General features: G+C 41.6%; 1 protein-coding gene across 1 annotated transcript in view; it reads right to left on the bottom strand.

Moving 5' to 3' along the window:
• TRPC5 (transient receptor potential cation channel subfamily C member 5) overlaps nt 1–19,225 on the bottom strand; it is a 302,759-nt gene that overhangs the window by 134,810 nt on the left and 148,724 nt on the right. Inside the window, exon 3 of the mRNA XM_044306574.1 lies at nt 2,498–2,834. Within this exon, the coding sequence (XP_044162509.1) occupies nt 2,498–2,834 (337 nt within the window). The remainder of the gene's footprint in view (nt 1–2,497; nt 2,835–19,225) is intronic.

Raw genomic sequence — 19,225 nt, 5'->3', positions numbered from 1 at the left:
CATACATATAGCACAACCAGCCGATATAGGACTGCTCTTGCACAGGTGGGGCATTGGCTTAAGACTGTAATAACCTTTTATCAGTATTTATTTTAGATTTGCATTTACAGCATATTCATCTAAGAAAAATAAATTTTGGTCCCAGAAGGACCTGCCGTCCCATGAAAATCTACAGATAACTAAATACATGGTGATATCAGGTGATATAAAATATTGAGCTTAACTCTACTTCATCTGTGATAAACACTTACAGAGGATCCATCTCCTCTCCTGGTAAGCGCAGCGCAACTTTGAAAAAACTTTGCAAATTTTTGTGCAAAACAGGCATGCACCCAAATGTATGACTTTTTTTCCACCACAAAACTGGTATACTGAGGTTAATAAATCTTCCCTGTGGACATTTGTGTTATTATCGCATTAGTACAGACCTTATAAGTAAACATAGAAACTATTGTAAGTTTCGTCTCTACTTTCCAAAAATTCAGATTCCATCTGAGTCCGAATCTTTTGCGACAAAATTTTGACAAATCTTTTAAAATGGTACCTGCCACCAAAAAAGGATCATTTTTGGACCATGTTTTAATTTAAAAGTAAAATGCAACTGTTATTGGGTACTGTAAGACCTATATGTCTTTGGGTAAACGGACATTAATAATGCTGTATTGAAATTAAAGAGCTTAACGGGGGTTGGATACAGTCCTAGAAGAGTGTCATACTCAAATTTTCAGGGCAATTTCGGAACTTTTGATTCAGCTGATGAAGGCTGGACGGGCCGATACGCGTCCTTAATATGTATCTGTATTGATGAAATAAAGAAAGAGATGTTTTGAAGACGAAGAGCATCCACTGTTTTTTGTTGTTGCTATATTTCCATTGGAGTGATTCCTTTCCCGTGCCGACAAACTGGAAGTCAGGTGCTGACCATTTGCCAAAAAAGAAGTGACCTATCCATTCTTGATGCAGAATCAGCATCCAAAGTTCCCATTGAAAAAAAAGGCAAGATGAAAAAACATGTCAAAACCGCATAAAAAAACTGTCAAAACTACGTCTGAAAAAAACTGAATCCTGAAGAAGATTCCACATCAGTTGTTTTTCAGCAAACAAAAAACTCAGTGTGAACATAACCAAAGATTACACATACTGAAGTACTAGTCGGCACCGATGTTTCGCCCAACATTTCAAATCAGCAATTTCTCTAGTCACAAGACCATTGAGCTTGGCTGAATGTGCAGAACAACCATAGTAAAAATACAATCGGACCATTTTACATTCCTCTTTAAAAGTGGAGGTCTAATGCCCCAATAGATATTGATAAATAAAAACAGCAAACTAAGGCCTGTTTTACACTTCTGTTGTGGCCTCATGCACACGGCGTTGCCTGGCCATAATGAGGCCCGCATACAGCGGGTCCGCAATACAGGGGCACCGGCCGTGTGCACCCCACACCACGGATTGCGGACCCATTCACTACGGCGTGCTTCCGTGGTGTTTCTGTCCGTGCCTCCGCACCGCAAAAAAATGTAACTTTTTTTTTTTACGGTGCGGATGGATCATGGACCCATTAAAGTTAAAATAGCCTGGATCCATCAAGGCTGCTGCACAGATGGGGCCTGTGCATTGGGGGCCGCAAATTGCAGTCCCAAATGCACGGCCGTGTGCATGAGGCTTGTGGCTTAAATAGATTTGTGCCATTTAATACATCTGGATGCATCCGTTTCGGCCAGATACGTTTGTATTAAATCTGAACTGAATTGGATCCAGTATGGAAATTAATGTAAGTCAATGGGCGCCGGATCCTCTGTTTTCGTTAACCAGACAAACGTATCCGGCACCATTGAATTACGTCGATTTTTATGCTGGATCTGGTTTGTTCCGTTTCGCAGACCGGACACAAAACTGCAGCTTCCACAACATAATGGTACGGAATGCATCCTGATCAGTTTTGTCCCCATTGACAATGAATAGTGACAAAATTGATCCGTTCTGGCCCAGTTTTGAGATCCTCGTCCGGATCTCAAAACCGGAAAGCCACAATGCAAATGTAAAACAGACCTAATGCCCATGGTATATAGATGGTCATCTCTTGTGTATATCTGGGAAAACAAACAGGTTCTCTGTGACTATAACATTCATGGCCTATCATTAGGACAGCCATCTACAGTCATTGGAGTGTCCGACTTCCAGGAAGCTTTCTTTGTGCTCATGCTGCTGTACAAGCCTCTATGCCTATGTGAACATGATGGGAGCAGGAGTCCAGTGTTCCTTCATTATACTCATCACTGGTATCTTGGTGGTTGGACCATTACTCATCAAACATTGATGATCTATCCTAAGTAAAGACTATCCATGGTATAGAGAACCTCTTCCCACTGTTCAACGATATCCAGATGTTCTTTATTACTTACATGGTGAGCGCCTTGAAACAAAATGGCAAGTTATTTCTAATTTTAATCAATGTCTTACAATAGATTTTAAAAATTCAACAGGTGGAACTTACCTAGAACCCATGGTAATATCATCCACTCAACCACAGTGGGGGGAGGTCCTTGCATATGCAAGTCAGTCCTAACTATGTGTTGGGATGCCAAAAGCAAGAGGAATAGGAAGGTGAGATATGAGGCTGTGTGGCAGATAAACTTGATGAATGGCTTTTTAATGAACAGTCCCAGCCTGCTCTTAGGTGCGATCATATATGCTATAGAAAGCACAGGAAAAAGCAGTCCAATGGTGATGCAGGTCAACAGCTTCACTGCCCAGTGCTTCCGGCGCCAACCTGGGAATCCATCGTACCACAGTGTAGCCAGTAACTGCTGACAGTTTGGCTGGGCCACAAACTGCAAAAAGAAAAAGAAACACATTAGAACAGATCCATCAGGGACACTAGAATTAAATATCACATCTCTTCATACTAATGTTATAGTTTTACATGTAGATGTAGTAAGACGAAGAATAAGTAAACACCTGACCGCAAACATCATCTGCCTCTATAAGCAGTAGAAGGCCCTTAGAAAACTGATCCGTCCCCATTGACTTGCATTGAGGGTCAAGCCTCTTGCTCCTCATCCCAGGACGGAAAGCAAACTACAACATGTTGCGGTTTGCTCTCCGGTCTGGGAAGGCAACTAAACGGAACGGAATGCCTTTTGGATCATTCCGTTCTGTTCAGTTCATTTTTTTTCCCCATTGGTAATGAATGGGGACAAAACTGAAGCGTTTTTTTTCCGGTATTGAGCCCCCTATGACGGATCTCAATACCAGAAAACGAAAACACTAGTGTGAAAGTAGCTTTAAAAGGGTTGTCAAGGGTATAATCTATTTTTCTTTCAAAAGTCAAGATATGGTTTAAAATAAAAAAATAAATAAAAAAAACAATACTCACACTCCAATCCAATAGTCTTCGCTGGTCTCTTGAGACTTCTGTGCAGCTGATCATGTGCCATTCAATCATTGGCATCAATGATCTAGTGTTGATGAGACCACTATGGCCAGTGATCAGCTGAGGCAATCATGTGGTTAGATGGCATGGGATCAGCTACATAGATGTATACAAAGACCAGTGGGGACCGTTAAATTGGTGGGGTTGGATTGGCGGGTAATAAAGCTGGTGAGTATTGTTTTTTTTTTTTAAAGCATTCTTTGCCTTTTGGCAATTTTGACAACCCCTTTTTTTTTATATATTGTCACATCATCCACCATATCGATGCAATACTGGTGCCAGGTAATTTTGTATTACATAATGTAACCCATTATTAATCTTCTTAAAACTAAAAATGAATCATCTACCACTAGGTCGGACTGGGGTTCCTTGGGCCCACCAGAAGAAATTATTCTCAGGCCCAACGCCCATGTCACCAGTAAAATCGAATTTTTGATTCAACGAAATAGACCCCAGTGGCAAGTTATTGGCTCCAAAGGCAGTTTTAAATGTTTTTTTCCTGAACTTCTGGGTCAAACTATGATATCACAGCCTGGGCCTGCCAGAGGACTCTCAATGATCTCTCATGCATTTGCCCTTATAATACAGGTTGCCCCTTTGCTCAGGAGCCTAAGGGTGCCCCAAAAGGTCCCTGTGCCACCTATGATGAAAACTGTACTCACTATAAATGACATGTGATAGTTGGGGCCCTGTTAGATATTTTGTAACTGCGTCTCTAACCCAGCCATATTACTTTGTAGGTTTGTCTTATATGGAACTAATTCCAATGGAAATGAGAATTGTTGGAATGTTTGGATTTGGTTACTCATTTTCAACATTTGGATCTGCAAGGCTGATATCAATGAGCTGGTCACAAAAGTATTTCTTAAGGCTGAAATCTTTCAGCATGTGTTTGTCTGATTCAGTGTTTGGACTATTTAGATGTCAAAGTTAAAGTAATTTGTAGGAAAACGTGTGGCTGCCACCTCTGCGGTAATGTGACTTGAGATCACACATTGAGGAGGATATGTTCACAGGAGCTTTCTATCCTGTTTAGTCACAGCTTTTCACACCTTGCGCAGACGCAGCATTTTACTCAAGAGTAAACCATTTACCGAGTGTTAAGCATATGAGATAGATGAATACATTAACCACTTTACTGCCAATAAATTAAAGCCTAAACCTAGGTTGTTTTTTATCACATATTCCCTAAAGCACAATTTAAATAATTCACTTTATTGATTTCGTTTATGACGGCACAGCACTATGGTGTTGCGCTTCGGTGTTGGTCGGGTACCTTGTGGCATTGCAAGTGCTGTGCGACTATTAGGCCCCTTTCACACGGGCGAGTATTCCACGCGGGTTCAATGCGAGTTGAACAAATTGCACCCGCACTGAATCCGGACCCATTCATTTCTATGGGGCTGTGCACATGAGCTGTGATTTTCACGCATCACTTGTGCGTTGCGTGAAAATCGCAGCAAGCTCTATATTGTGCGTTTATCGCGCAACGCAGGCCCCATAGAAGTGTATGGGGCTGCGTGAAAATCGTAAGCATCCGCAAGCAAGTGCGGATGCGGTGCGATTTTCACGCACGGTTGCTAGGAGACGATCGGGATGGAGACCCGATCATTATTATTTTCCCTTATAACATGGTTATAAGGAAAAAAATAGCATTCTGAATACAGAATGCATAGTACAATAGCGCTGGAGGGGTAAAAAAAAAAAAAAAAAAAAACTTAACTCACCTTAATCCACTTGCTCGCCGGCTTCTCTTCTGCCTTCTTTTTTGCCGGGCACAGGAATAGGACCTTTGATGACGTCACTCCGTCATCACATGGTCCATCACTTGATCTTTTACCATGGTGATGTATCATGTGATGGACCATGTGATGACCGGAGTGACATCACCACAGGTCCTTTTCCTGCACACAGCAAAAAAGAAGACAGAAGAGAAGCTGGGCTGCGCGAGCAAGTGGATTAAGGTGAGTTAAATTATTTTTTTAACCCCTCCAGCGCTATTGTACTATGCATTCTGTATTAAGAATGCTATTATTTTCCCTTATAACCATGTTATGAAGGAAAATAATATACTCTACCCAGCACCTAACCGAAACCTGAACTTCTGTGAAGAAGTTCGGGTTTGGGTACCAAACATGCCGATTTTTCTCAAGTGAGTGCAAAACGCATTACAATGTTTTGCACTTGCGCGGAAAAATCACACATTTTCCCGCAACTCACCTGCCTCTTATCCGGGCAAAAAACATGACGCCCGTGTGAAAGAGGCCTTAAACAATGCAGATCGGCTAAATAGTCTCATTAGTTTAATTAGGGCCCGCTGCAGTCTGCATGGTTACATGGTATCAGACCACAGCGTGGCCACAAGGCAACTGCAACACAACTGCACTGTGTGGTCATACCCCTTATGTGGTTGTGTGACTAGCTGTCGACTTTGCTAACCTATGTATCTTTGGCCATTGATTTGCTTATCTGTCTACATCCAGAGCATCTAAAAATTACAGGTAGTCTCACTGATGAAGGCTTGAGTAGAAACCATTTGGAAGTATTTCCTATAGGAACTAATCAAATGACAGCTCTCATCTCAAAAACAGTGATGTGATTGGTTGATATAGCAACCCATTCAGGAACTGGTGTACATAAAGGATCGGAAGAGGGTCATGGCAAAAACAAAACTTAGGCCATTCTGAGATGCTGCTTGACACACCACACCTCTAACCACCTATGATTTGAGGTCAATGCTGGCTCCATTTCCATTACTTGTTTGATAACATTTCAGCTTCTATGGAGATCACATTCTTGTGCCCATGTTTACACCTATGAAAATGGGAAGAAGATCAACATAGTATGGACAACCTCTCTCCTGATGCCCCACAGCAACCACATGGGCTAACTCTATGGTGCATATTCCCTTGTCTTCAGCCATCAGTTTCTTCTGTGTCATATTTCTCCAAGTCTATTAAAGTTCATGCACATGACCATGATCCGCCCTGGAAACATGGGCCATGTGTTGGCCACATCTGCCGGACTGTCTTTCACTCCCCTGATCTGAACTGACTTTTTTGTATCATAGTAATTTATCATACAGCCAGTTTATGATAGTGGGGCTATAACAGTGTGATAATATCATCATGTTAGTACCTTGCAGTAGCCCCTCGATCAGATATGAACTGACTAAATTACTACGATACAGTAAAGGTGGGTTCACAAGGGCCAAGGAGCAGCCGATTGTTGGGGAGTAAGCTTTCCTTCCTGACAGTTGTCTGCTCCTTCAGTGAAGTAGAAAGCTGCACTTACATGCAGCGATCTCCTTCACAGTAATGAGAACGAGGGATCGCTAATGCGATTGTTTATCCTTATAGAGCTGCATTGATTCTGGGCAGCAGATCGCTGTTTAGACCACTCAATCTGCTGCCTAGAAAAGATAATTTACATGCCTGCACGAACAACAGGATCATCAGATGAACTAACATTTTGCTCAATTATCTGGTGATCGGTGGAACATTTAGACGGGCAGATTGTTGGGAACGAGCATTTGCATGAGTGTTCGTTCCCGAGAATCTACCCAAATATTGGGCCATGTAAATCCACCTTAAATTCAGGTCAGGGGAGCTGTAGTTTGTACGTGAGATTGGGCAGACATACGGACCATGTTTCCCAGGCTGATCAAGGTCAGCCCTTATATATGGTACTGTTTACCTAATTACTCTACAAAAAAAAACAAAAAAACTATCTTTTAGCTGGACGAGCCTGTAATTTTAATCCCTTAATCTTAACAGGTAGGAAAAAGGAGCCCTGTCTGCCCACTTCATATCAATTTATACAAAAAATACCAAAAAGAATTGAATAGTCAAGTCTGCCCATGGAGCAATAATTGAGACAAAAGAATACATGGAAATAAAAAGGAATGATCGGATACAGTAATGGCTCAGTCTGTGGGGAGTTTATTTGTACTTTTCTCCATATGTATTTCCAGCTATGTGTGGCATTTAAAACTAGTTATGCTGTTCTTTACTGAAATTCAGCATCTAATCAGATGTACATATAAAAAAAAAAACACGTGACAACGTCGGTAGTTCATAGGACCAAGGAACTGGACTTCACCCATAGCAACCGTCTTTCCTACATATGTGCAAACAATTTATCTTGGTGCTTAAATATGCCTAGGACTTCTAGTAGGCCTGAACAATCAGATGGTCACAACCGATATGAAACATGTATCAACACTGGCAGATGATAATGTGCTGGTTTGAACTCACTGATAGATGATGATAGCCACGGATGGTGGAGCTGGGAGTCTGGCAGAGGAGTGGGTGAGAGACGTAATGGCAATGGTTAAGAATGGAAGAATGACAGTAAACAGATATAAAGATATTATGAAAAAAAAACAAACAAAAAAACTGACCCTGCTCTGAAATATGACCCAGTAAGACGGCCAAGACAAATCAAAAACTCAGCAAAACAGGCAAACTTCTGTGCTGACAGCAATGAAAGCCCAGAGGACCACAAGACCCAGGATACCCTGATAGAACACAATAGACAAGAACAAGGTACCAAATCTGCCCGGACAATTTATAAATATCACAACATTTTTTACAGTTTGCATATCAACCTCTTTAATATTTTACCCAATAAGGCATGCCGCAATTTATTTGTCTGCCAGATTCTTACAGGAAGTGTAGTCAATACCAAGAACTGGTACATGATTTACTCATCGCACCTGACCTGCTTTCTGTTCCTTTCTGTCTTTTTCACCAGATAGAATAGCACAGTCTACTATGTTATTCTGTCTGATGAACATTCCTAGAAAGAAAACAGGTCAAATGGAGTCCAAAGATGAATTCTTTGAAATCATTAAAGTAAATGTACCCATCGCGGCATATATTTAAATACCATTTTCTAGTATTCAGACCATTTTCGAGTATTCAAATGGAACCCCCTGCAGAGGGCTAAAACTCAATGTGAATGCAGCATTATATATTAATAGGATTGGTTCTTGACGTTACTGTTATAGTCAAAATATGGAATGACCAACCCAAAGAGGTAGTAAAGGCAGATAGTATGGCAACATATAAAAAGGGATAAGATGCTTATTTTAGGGCTGTGATGGCTAACCTCCGGTAAAACTATGACTCCCAAAATGCACACTTGCTTGGCTGTTCTCAGAACTCGATAGAAATTAATGGAGCATGCTACGAGTCGTAGTTTCACCACAGCTGGAGTGCCGGAGGTTAGCCATTACAGTTTTAGGGCATTGAGGGCTATAAGTAATGACTAATATATATTTAATTTGCCTCTGTTCATTTATGGGATTAAGGGGCTGAAGACTGGGACCCCAATCAATTCCAAAAACAGGGGTCCTGCGCCCCCAACCTAAGGGAGTGGCAGGTTGAGCATGCATACTAGAGATTAGAGAAGTTCTCTAAAATTTTATTTGGCTGCTTTGCTGAATTTTACAAAAAAAAAATCACTTTGTGACAAATCACTTTGGCACGATGCGCATTTCTTTGTAGCTGGTGCAATGACAGGGGACGGCGATTGCTTTACCACCTGTCATTGAACAAAATCTCATCACTGCCATACGTCACCACGCACAATATTTTACAGGGATCTTTAAACGGAATCTGTCACCTGCTTTTGCCATTTTAAGCTGTCACCATCGCTATGTTCACTAAAGTACCTTATTTCCAGCAGTTTTCTTTTTACTTTATTTCGTTTTGTCCTTTTGATATAAAACTTTTTATGATATGCTAATTAGGCTCTAAGGTGCCCTGAGGGGCGTTCTTTTTCTTCTCCGGTGCCCAGTGATGCCCCCCTGCAGTGCCCAAGAACGCCTCCTGATCATCAAATAATCTCCCACAGCCCGGCAAACGGTTCCGCCCCTCCCCACGTCATGGTCTATCTTCTAGCAATGCCCTGTCCTTCTTCCTGTCGGCGGCCAGAAAACTCGCACAGGTGCAGTACCGCTTGCGGCCTGTGCCTGCGCGATTATCAAGCTCCTGAGGGCAACAGCCTCAAAAGTCTCACTGGGCATGCGCTGAGCCCAGTGATGTAACCTGAGCGCTGTTGCCCTGAGGAGCTCTATGATGGTGCAGGCCGCAGGCGGTACTGCGCCTGCACGAGTTTTCTGGCCGCCGACAGGAAGAAGGACGAGGCATTGCTAGAAGATAGACCATGACGTGGGGAGGGGCGGAACCGTTTGCCGGGCTGTGGGAGGTTATTTGATGTATAGGGGGCGTTCTTGTGCACTGCAGGGGGCGTCACTGGGCACCGGAGAGTGAAAAAAATGCCCCTCTGGGCACCTTGGGCCCTAATTAGCATAACATAAAAAGCAGTTTTATATCAAAAGGACAAAACAAAATAAAGTAAAAAGAAGACTGCTGGAAATAAGGTACTTTAGTGAACATGGCGATGGTGACAGCTTAAAATGGTAAAAGCAGGTGACAGATTCCCTTTAAGCAAGATGAAATGGATTAGGTAAGTAAGTTTTTTTATTTTTACCGCCATTCCAGGGGAAATCGATTCATTACCACGAAGCACGAGGAAATATGGCTTCACGGCAAATCAAATTTTCTTCAAATTCGGATGGAAGTCCACTTTGTGAACTTCGATTCGCTCAACACTCATGCATACGACTGCTCTATGATATTCTGTGTGACTTCCGGAGATAGTTGAGCACTTTACTGGTACCATCCACCAAAGAGTCTCAAAACTCTTGGAACAACTGACAACTATTGACTCTCTAATGGTAAGCCAACAAGATCTGCGGATTGCAGCCATAAATTGGAAGTTTGGATTTTACTGGGACCTTACATAAACCATTTTGTCCTTGTGGCAGGTCTTCTTCATAAACCTTTTATAGAAAAAAAAAACACCTGATGTAAGAGTGTCCTTCAGAGACCAATGTGTGTAACAAAACTGCAAAGAGCTGATTCTCCTGGCACGGAATGGAAAATTCATTGGTCAGCGCATATAAATAACTTCACCTCCTTCCACTCACTTTATCTGCAGTGTGTGCATTTGTCCTCGGACCTTGAGAAAAATATCCAAAATCAGCAGCGTGGCAAGAGTGATGTTAGCTTTATTAATGTATTCCGTTATTGCTATTCAATACGCATTACCTTAAATCTGTACTGCTATCAGCTTCCATGTGCCGCATCGTCAGTTTAAACCTCGGTTTCTGCCAGCGCTCAGGACTGAAAGCAGCAGGCTCCGCAATATCATTTTCTAATAAGTTCCAGACACACATCATCCATCATTTTAATTGTCCTTTTTTCTATTTTGCTTCTGCAGATATTAATTTCAGAACTGGGACTCATCTATTCTATTTTTAATTTACTATTAATCTATAGCATTTACGAGACGCAAAATGGATATTTTAGGGTCTGGTGATAATGTGGATGTGAGGTGCTCCAGTATGGGAACATGCATGGGAAAACGTGAAGGAAAGATTGGGATATTTCTCAAGCTTCAATTCCAATCAGTGAGTGCCCTTCTACATTATGACAGCAGGGAGCAAGGTGACATGTAGGGCTCTTAAACACATACATTTGGATCTGGCATTTTTTGTAACCATTTAAAGAAAACACTAGAATATGTGCGTTTTTTTTTTTTGCTGTTGTTTTTGTAGCATTTTTTGCACACAGTGGGTATCATTTACCATGCTCTATGCCAAAAAACTGGCATTACAAAGTAGAAAAACTCAGGTTTGTGAATTTTTAAATGTTGTTTGTGCAAATATATTTTTATGCATTATACACTGCTCGTTTCCCTGGTTATGACCACCCTGCAATCCATCAGTGGTGGCCGAGTATAATAACAGCGTGTGGGAAGCTTATTGCCACTGTGGTGCGTCACTATTTTGGGTGCCTCACCATTTTTCCTAATATAGGGATCGTAGAGCGGAGGTACCAGAAGGAAGGAGAAGCAGATGAGATCAACTGTGGTTGGGCTTAGCAGTGCAGAGCCTTGTTCACATTGAGAGTCTACGTATAGTATAGTATACGTGAGATCTTTAAAGGATATGGACACAAATTAAAAAAATTACACTAATTTATTTTGTGGAGAAAATCATTTCTCCAATTGGTTCTATTTATCTATCTTTTTTTGTTTTTGCTCTACAGCCTGCTGTGCTTCCTATGCACAGCAGGCTGCTCTCAATGAGTTTACAGAGAATCCGTCATCTGACAGATTTTCTGTAACTCCTGTGTGCACACAGGAGCGCGCACTCCCCTCTATAGAAGCCTTTCTTCAGGATGGCCAGCAAGGCACCTTGTTCCATTTTGTGGGACATATGCCTTTTTGATCACCTAGTGTAGCACTTTTTGTGATGTAAGTTGATGTAAGGTGATGTGATGTAATGGCTTTTTTTTTACAACATTTTTATTTTTTATGGTGTTTATAGGACGGGGTGGATCATGTGATATATTTATAGAGCCAGCCGTCATGGATGCAGCAATGCCAGATATGTCTATTTAATTTTTATTTTTCTAGTTTTAACATTTTAAAAAATTGCTTAATTGGGGAATTTTTTTTTTACATGTCACTTTTTTTTTCCAAATTTTATTTTACACTTTGTGTCCCCCATAAGGTCATACAAGGCATTCACATTTATTTATTTTTTTTTCACTATTGATTTCTTCTGTAACTGGGGCTGACATAGTAGCCCCAGTTACAGGGGAAATACACCCCCCAGAGAGGCTGTACAGCATAAGGCCTCTTTCACACGACCGTATGGCTTTTTCAGTGTTTTGCGGTCCATTTTTCATGGATCCGTTGTTCCATTTTTTGTTTCTGTTGTGTTTCCGTTTCTGTTCCGTTTTTCCATATGGCATATACAGTATACAGTAATTAAATAGAAAAAATTGGTCTGGGCATAACATTTTCAATAGATGGTTGCGCAAAAAACGGAATGAATTTCCGTATGTGTTCATTTTTTTTGCTGACCCATTGACTTAAATGGAGCCATGGAACGTAATTTGCAGGCAATAATAGGACATGTTCTATCTTTCAACGGAATGGAAAAATGGAAATACGGAAACGGAATGCATACGGAGTACATTCCGTTTTTTTGCGGAACCATTGAAATGAATGGTTCCATATAGGGACTGTATATGGACCGTATAGGGAATGCAAAAAAATGGCCGGTCATGAGCAGGAGGCCTAATACAGCGCTGTACCGCCTCAGTGCAAGGCTGATTGAGGTCTGTGAAAGACCCGACAGCTCTTACACTCTCCCGGCCCTGGAGGCTTTCAGAAAATTGAAACACAAAAACATGATTTGTTTTTCTAAAAAATGTTATTGCGTAAATCCCCCCCAAAAATAGACATATTAGGTATCGCCGCGTCGTTACTACCTGCTCTATAAAAATATCCCATTATCTACTCTGCCAGGTGAACATTGTAAAAAGCAAAAAATAAAAGCTGTGCCAGAACAGACATTTTTTGGCTACCTTGCCTCACAAAAAGAGTAATATACAGGTGAAACTCGAAAAATTTGAATATCGTGCAAAAGTCTATTTATTTCAGTAACGCAAATTAAAAAAAATTGCATTAATGCAGCTTAAAATTAGAATTTTCTGATAAGGTTCAGTATTCTAGGCTCAAAGTGTCACACTCTAGTCAGCTAATTAAACCATACACCCTGAGCAAGGGTACCTCAAAATTGTGACTTCAGGGTTTCATAAGCTGTAAGCCATAATCATACAAATTATACCAAATAAAGGCTTGAAATATATACACTTTGCATGTAATGAGTCTATCTCATATGTTAGTTTCACCTTTTAAGTTGCATTAATGAAATAAATGAACTTTGCACGATATTCTAATTTTTCGAGTTTCACCTATATATTTACACTCGCCTAAAGAATTATTAGGAACACCATACTAATACGGTGTTGGACCCCCTTTTGCCTTCAGAACTGCCTTAATTCTACGTGGCATTGATTCAACAAGGTGCTGATAGCATTCTTTAGAAATGTTGGCCCATATTGATAGGATATCATCTTGCAGTTGATGGAGATTTGAGGGATGCACATCCAGGGCACGGCTCTATTGGGTTGAGATCTGGTGACTGTGGGGCCATTTTAGTACAGTGAACTCACTGTCATGTTCAAGAAACCAATTTGAAATGATTTGAGCTTTGTGACATGGTGCATTATCCTGCTAGAAGTAGCCATCAGAGGATGGGTACATGGTGGTTATGAAGGGATGGACATGGTCAGAAACAATGCTCAGGTAGCCCGTGGCATTTAAACGATGGCCAATTGGCACTAAGGGGCCTAAAGTGTGCCCAGAAAACATCCCCCACACCATTACACCACCACCAGCCTGCACAGTGGTAACAAGGCATGATGAATACAGGTTCTCATTCTGTTTACGCCAAATTCGGACTCTACCATTTGAATGTCTCAACAGAAATTGAGACTCATCAGACCAGGCAACATTGTTCCAGTCTTCAACAGTCCAATTTTGGTGAGCTTGTGCAAATTGTAGCCTCTTTTTCCTATTTGCAGTGGAGATGAGTGGTACCCGGTGGGGTCTTCTGCTGTTGTAGCCCACCTTTCTTTCCCATTCTGACATTCAGTTTGGAGTTCAGGAGATTGTCTTGACCAGGACCACAACCCTACATGCATTGAAGCAACTGCCATGTGATTGGTTGACTAGATAATCGCATTAATGAGAAATAGAACAGGTGTTCCTAATAATTCTTTAGGTGATTGTATATATACAGGGAGTGCAGAATTATTAGGCAAGTTGTATTTTTGAGGATTAATGTTATTATTGAACAACAACCATGTTCTCAATGAACCCAAAAAACTCATTAATATCAAAGCTGAATATTTTTGGAAGTAGTTTTTAGTTTGTTTTTAGTTTTAGCTATTTTAGGGGGATATCTGTGTGTGCAGGTGACTATTACTGTGCATAATTATTAGGCAACTTAACAAAAAACAAATATATGCCCATTTCAATTATTTATTTTTACCAGTGAAACCAATATAACATCTCAACATTCACAAATATACATTTCTGACATTCAAAAACAAAACAAAAACAAATCAGTGACCAATATAGTCACCTTTCTTTGCAAGGACACTCAAAAGCCTGCCATCCATGGATTCTGTCAGTGTTTTCATCTGTTCACCATCAACATTGCGTGCAGCAGCAACCACAGCCTCCCAGACACTGTTCAGAGAGGTGTACTGTTTTCCCTCCTTGTAAATCTCACATTTGATGATGGACCACAGGTTCTCAATGGGGTTCAGATCAGGTGAACAAGGAGGCCATGTCATTAGATTTTCTTCTTTTATACCCTTTCTTGCCAGCCACGCTGTGGAGTACTTGGACGCGTGTGATGGAGCATTGTCCTGCATGAAAATCATGTTTTTCTTGAAGGATGCAGACTTCTTCCTGTACCACTGCTTGAAGAAGGTGTCTTCCAGAAACTGGCAGTAGGACTGGGAGTTGAGCTTGACTCCATCCTCAACCCGAAAAAGCCCCACAAGCTCATCTTTGATGATACCAGCCCAAACCAGTACTCCACCTCCACCTTGCTGGCGTCTGAGTCGGACTGGAGCTCTCTGCCCTTTACCAATCCAGCCACGGGCCCATCCATCTGGCCCATCAAGACTCGCTCTCATTTCATCAGTCCATAAAACCTTAGAAAAATCAGTCTTGAGATATTTCTTGGCCCAGTCTTGACGTTTCAGCTTGTGTGTCTTGTTCAGTGGTGGTCGTCTTTCAGCCTTTCTTACCTTGGCCATGTCTCTGAGTATTGCACACCTTGTGCTTTTGGGCACTCCAGTGATGTTGCAGCTCTGAAATATGGCTAAACTGGTGGCAAGTGGCATCTTGGCAGCTGCACGCTTGACTTTTCTCAGTTCATGGGCAGTTATTTTGCGCCTTGGTTTTTCCACACGCTTCTTGCGACCCTGTTGACTATTTTGAATGAAACGCTTGATTGTTCGATGATCACGCTTCAGAAGCTTTGCAATTTTAAGAGTGCTGCATCCCTCTGCAAGATATCTCACTATTTTTGACTTTTCAGAGCCTGTCAAGTCCTTCTTTTGACCCATTTTGCCAAAGGAAAGAATTAATAATTATGCACACATGATATAGGGTGTTGATGTCATTAGACCACACCCCTTCTCATTACAGAGATGCACATCACCTAATATGCTTAATTGGTAGTAGGCTTTCGAGCCTATACAGCTTGGAGTAAGACAACATGCATAAAGAGGATGATGTGGTCAAAATACTCATTTGCCTAATAATTCTGCACTCCCTGTATATAACAATGGCAGCACATCAGGCCAAATATCAATATAGAGGTGCAGGCCATTGGATCCGGCAACAAATCCAGGACAATATAAGAATTTAAATATGGCAGCACTCTCACAAAAAATTTGTGAAAAGAAAAACACTTTATTCACCCCTGTGGTCGCAACTAGGGATGAGCGAACTATTGCTTCAAGTTTGGCGTACAAGGTTCAGGTTCGGGTTATGTAAGAATTCTGTTATCGATTCTTCTACCACAAACCATAACTAAGGGTCTGCAATTTTGCGGAAGGGGTGTGGACCCGTTAATTTTTAATGGGGCCGCTAAAGATGCGGACAGCACCACCATGTGCTGTCTGTATTCGCACTTCTGTTCCGCAGCCCCGCAAAAACAATAGAGCCTGTCCTATTCTTGTCCGCAGCCACGGACAAGAATATGCATTTCTATCATAGTGCCAGCTTAACGCACACGGCCGGTGTCCGTGTTTTACGGACCGCAAAACAGTTGCGGACGTGTGAATGGACCCTTATGGTCGGTGGTAGCGGAATCCATAACAGAATTCTTAGATAACCTGAACCTTGTACACCGAACTTGAAACACAAGTTCACTCAACACTAGTCGCAACGTTTTAGCTCATTGTTTGAAAAAAGACTCTGTGAATGAGCTGAAAACATTGCGACCACAGGGGTGAATAAAGTGTTTGAGAGTGTGGACATTTTTTTCTTTTATATGTATATTTATCAAACTGGTGTAAAGTACAACTGGCTTAGTTGCCCCTGGCAACCAATCAGATTTCACCTTTCATTTTCCACAGTTTCATTGAAAAATGAAAGGAGGAATCTGATTGGTTGCTGTGGGCAACCAAGTCAGTTCTACTTTACACCAGTTTTGATAAATCTCCCCCTCACTATGTACTACTATGTGTACATAGCATTGTGTGTTGTCACACTGTACTATACTGTATTCAGAAGAAAGCGCAGGTAGTGAGAGCTGTCAGTAATGAGATCTATATCCTGCTTATAATGCCATGGTTCTGACTGTAGATCACTGTACTAACGTTAGCAGCAGAAATATCTATTGTCTCTGCAAATAATGGACTTTCTACAGAATGGAAAGTGAGAAATAGATCTGCTGATTACAGGCTGTAGCATACTATAAGACTCACCATGTTGTGGATTGGAATGAAATCTTACAAGTTCCAGCAGCCTATATGTAAGTGGCTGCTAGCTGTGCTGTGTAACAGGATGTGGGGGCGGGGCAGCAGAGCTTGTGCTGGTGCATGTGAAATCCACAGGAACACCCACAGATTCTCAGCACTGAACAAATATCATATCAGAGCATTTCTGAGGGCATGTGAAGCAAAGCTGATACCAGTAAACAAACAAGTAAATTTTATTATGTGCTGCATTACAGTGAGATATGGAGTTATTGATTTTTAGTGCACAAAGGTGTCCATAGCCTTTAAAACCTCCTCTACTGATCTGGTGCTGTATTACACTGCAGATTTTCCATAAAAAGATCTGTGCATAATACACACTGTATGCATATACCCTAAAAGAGTTTGTAACCTGCAATATTCTAATTTATTGAAACAACACAGAGAAAAATTGTATCATCAACTTAAAGAGGACCTTTCACCGCTCCTGACATGCCTGTTTTAATATCTTCATGCATTCTCCATGTAATAACAATTCTGGAGCATCTATTCTTATGGCTCTATGTTGTGCCATCCCTTTATTATTTCTACTAGAAGTTATGAATGAATTGCTATTAGCCTTCAGTAAGGGTACAGAGGGGAGGTAACCAGTTGGGGGTATGTATCTGCGCAGATTGAAAATGACAGCACTGATTGGATAGAGTGAGTCTGTGCAGGTACACCCTCCTAACTTGTTACCACCCCTTTGTACCCTTACTGAAGGCTAATGGTAATTCATCCATAACTTCTAGCAGGAATAATAAAGGAATGGCACAACATAGATCCATAAGAATAGATGCTCCAGAATTGTTATTACATGGGGAATGCATGAAGCTATTAAAACAGGAATATCAGGAGCGGTGAAAGATTGTCTTTAAGTCTAGTCCTGTGACACCGGAGGCTTCCACCTAGCAGAGTTGCCAGTGACATCCCCGTCACTAATCTAAAACAGGCTAGGACAGCGCTAAAGCATACCCATTTGTGCTGGTGATGTCACCGGCAACACTGCTAGGGGGGAAGTCTCCGACTAGCAGTGTAAAAATGTAAACCAAAAATCCCCTGCGGTGCGCGATACAGCACTAGCCAAGGGAGAGCTTCGGAGCATAAAATACTCTGGGGGGCTGCCTGGGTGAAGAAGAGGATATGTCCGGGTTCAGGTCTGAACCCGGGCAACCCCTTTAAGGTAGTGATTTACAGGTTGCTATGTATATGTACATAGGAGCCTGTCAGTCACTGCAGAGAGGGGTGGGGGGAGCACTCCCCTCATAAATACACCAGACTGATAACTACTTGAGTCTGCTGTATTGTTTTAGTGCTTCTTTTAGCCTAAAGGCACAAAGTTACGGACCTGTAGCTGTAATACACTGACCTTACATAGGGCATGCTATTCAGCTGACAGATCCGCTTTAAAGGGGGTCTGTCACCATTATATGACCATATAGAATACTTACATTGTCCTGTAGCACACCTATAATTCATATGCAAATGAGCACTCGCCCAGGCTGCTCTGCCTTCTTTTAGCGTTACTCCTCCCAAGCCTCTTCCTTTGCCCACCCTCCTATTCCCTTGCATCATCCCTTCACTGGGCCGGGCATGCACACTGCGATGCCAATTGTGGACACGACATCGATTTAACTAATGAGCGTGCATAGGCCTGGCGAAGCTGGACCTAGGGATGACACAAGGGAATTAGTTACCAATCACATTCCATCTTTCATTTTTCACAGCTCCGTTGGATTGATTGATCTGATCCTTTTCACCAGTCTTGATAAATCTCCCTATGTAAATCATCATCTATTGTCATGCCTCAGCTGGGACAGTGCCCAGCAAAAATTGAAATTGTTGGCACCTATGTTGGTTTAAAGGGGTTGTACCATTCAGGAGGAAACTGCCAACCCCTGGGGTCTGCCTGAAGTTAGGCTTACCTGACAGATCTTGTGCTCCACTCCGGTTCTTCTGGCCAGGCTCCATTTACCTGGCTGCAGCGGTGACATCAAATCAACATTACATGACTGCTGCAGTCAATCATTAACCTCAGCAGGCACCTGACTATGCTGGTAATTGGCTACAGCGGCCACATGTTGATGTGATGTCACCACAGCAGCCAGGTAAATAGAGCCCAGCTGGGTGACCTGGAGTGGTGGCAGGTATTTAACTGTTCTTTATTTCAGAAGGATCCCAGGGGTTGCAATATTTTTCTGAATATTTATTGTATATGTTTTATCCTTCTGATGGTGTATATAATATATTTCAAAACTAAATAAAAAAAATGGTCTATGATCAAGTTGAATTTAGATTTTATAGTAAGACATGAACATAA

Source organism: Bufo gargarizans, chromosome 9 (genome assembly GCF_014858855.1).
Source record: "Bufo gargarizans isolate SCDJY-AF-19 chromosome 9, ASM1485885v1, whole genome shotgun sequence".
Taxonomy (NCBI): Eukaryota; Metazoa; Chordata; class Amphibia; order Anura; family Bufonidae; genus Bufo; species Bufo gargarizans.
The sequence above is the reverse complement of the archived record's forward strand: the minus strand, read 5'-3'. Positions and strand labels throughout refer to the sequence as shown.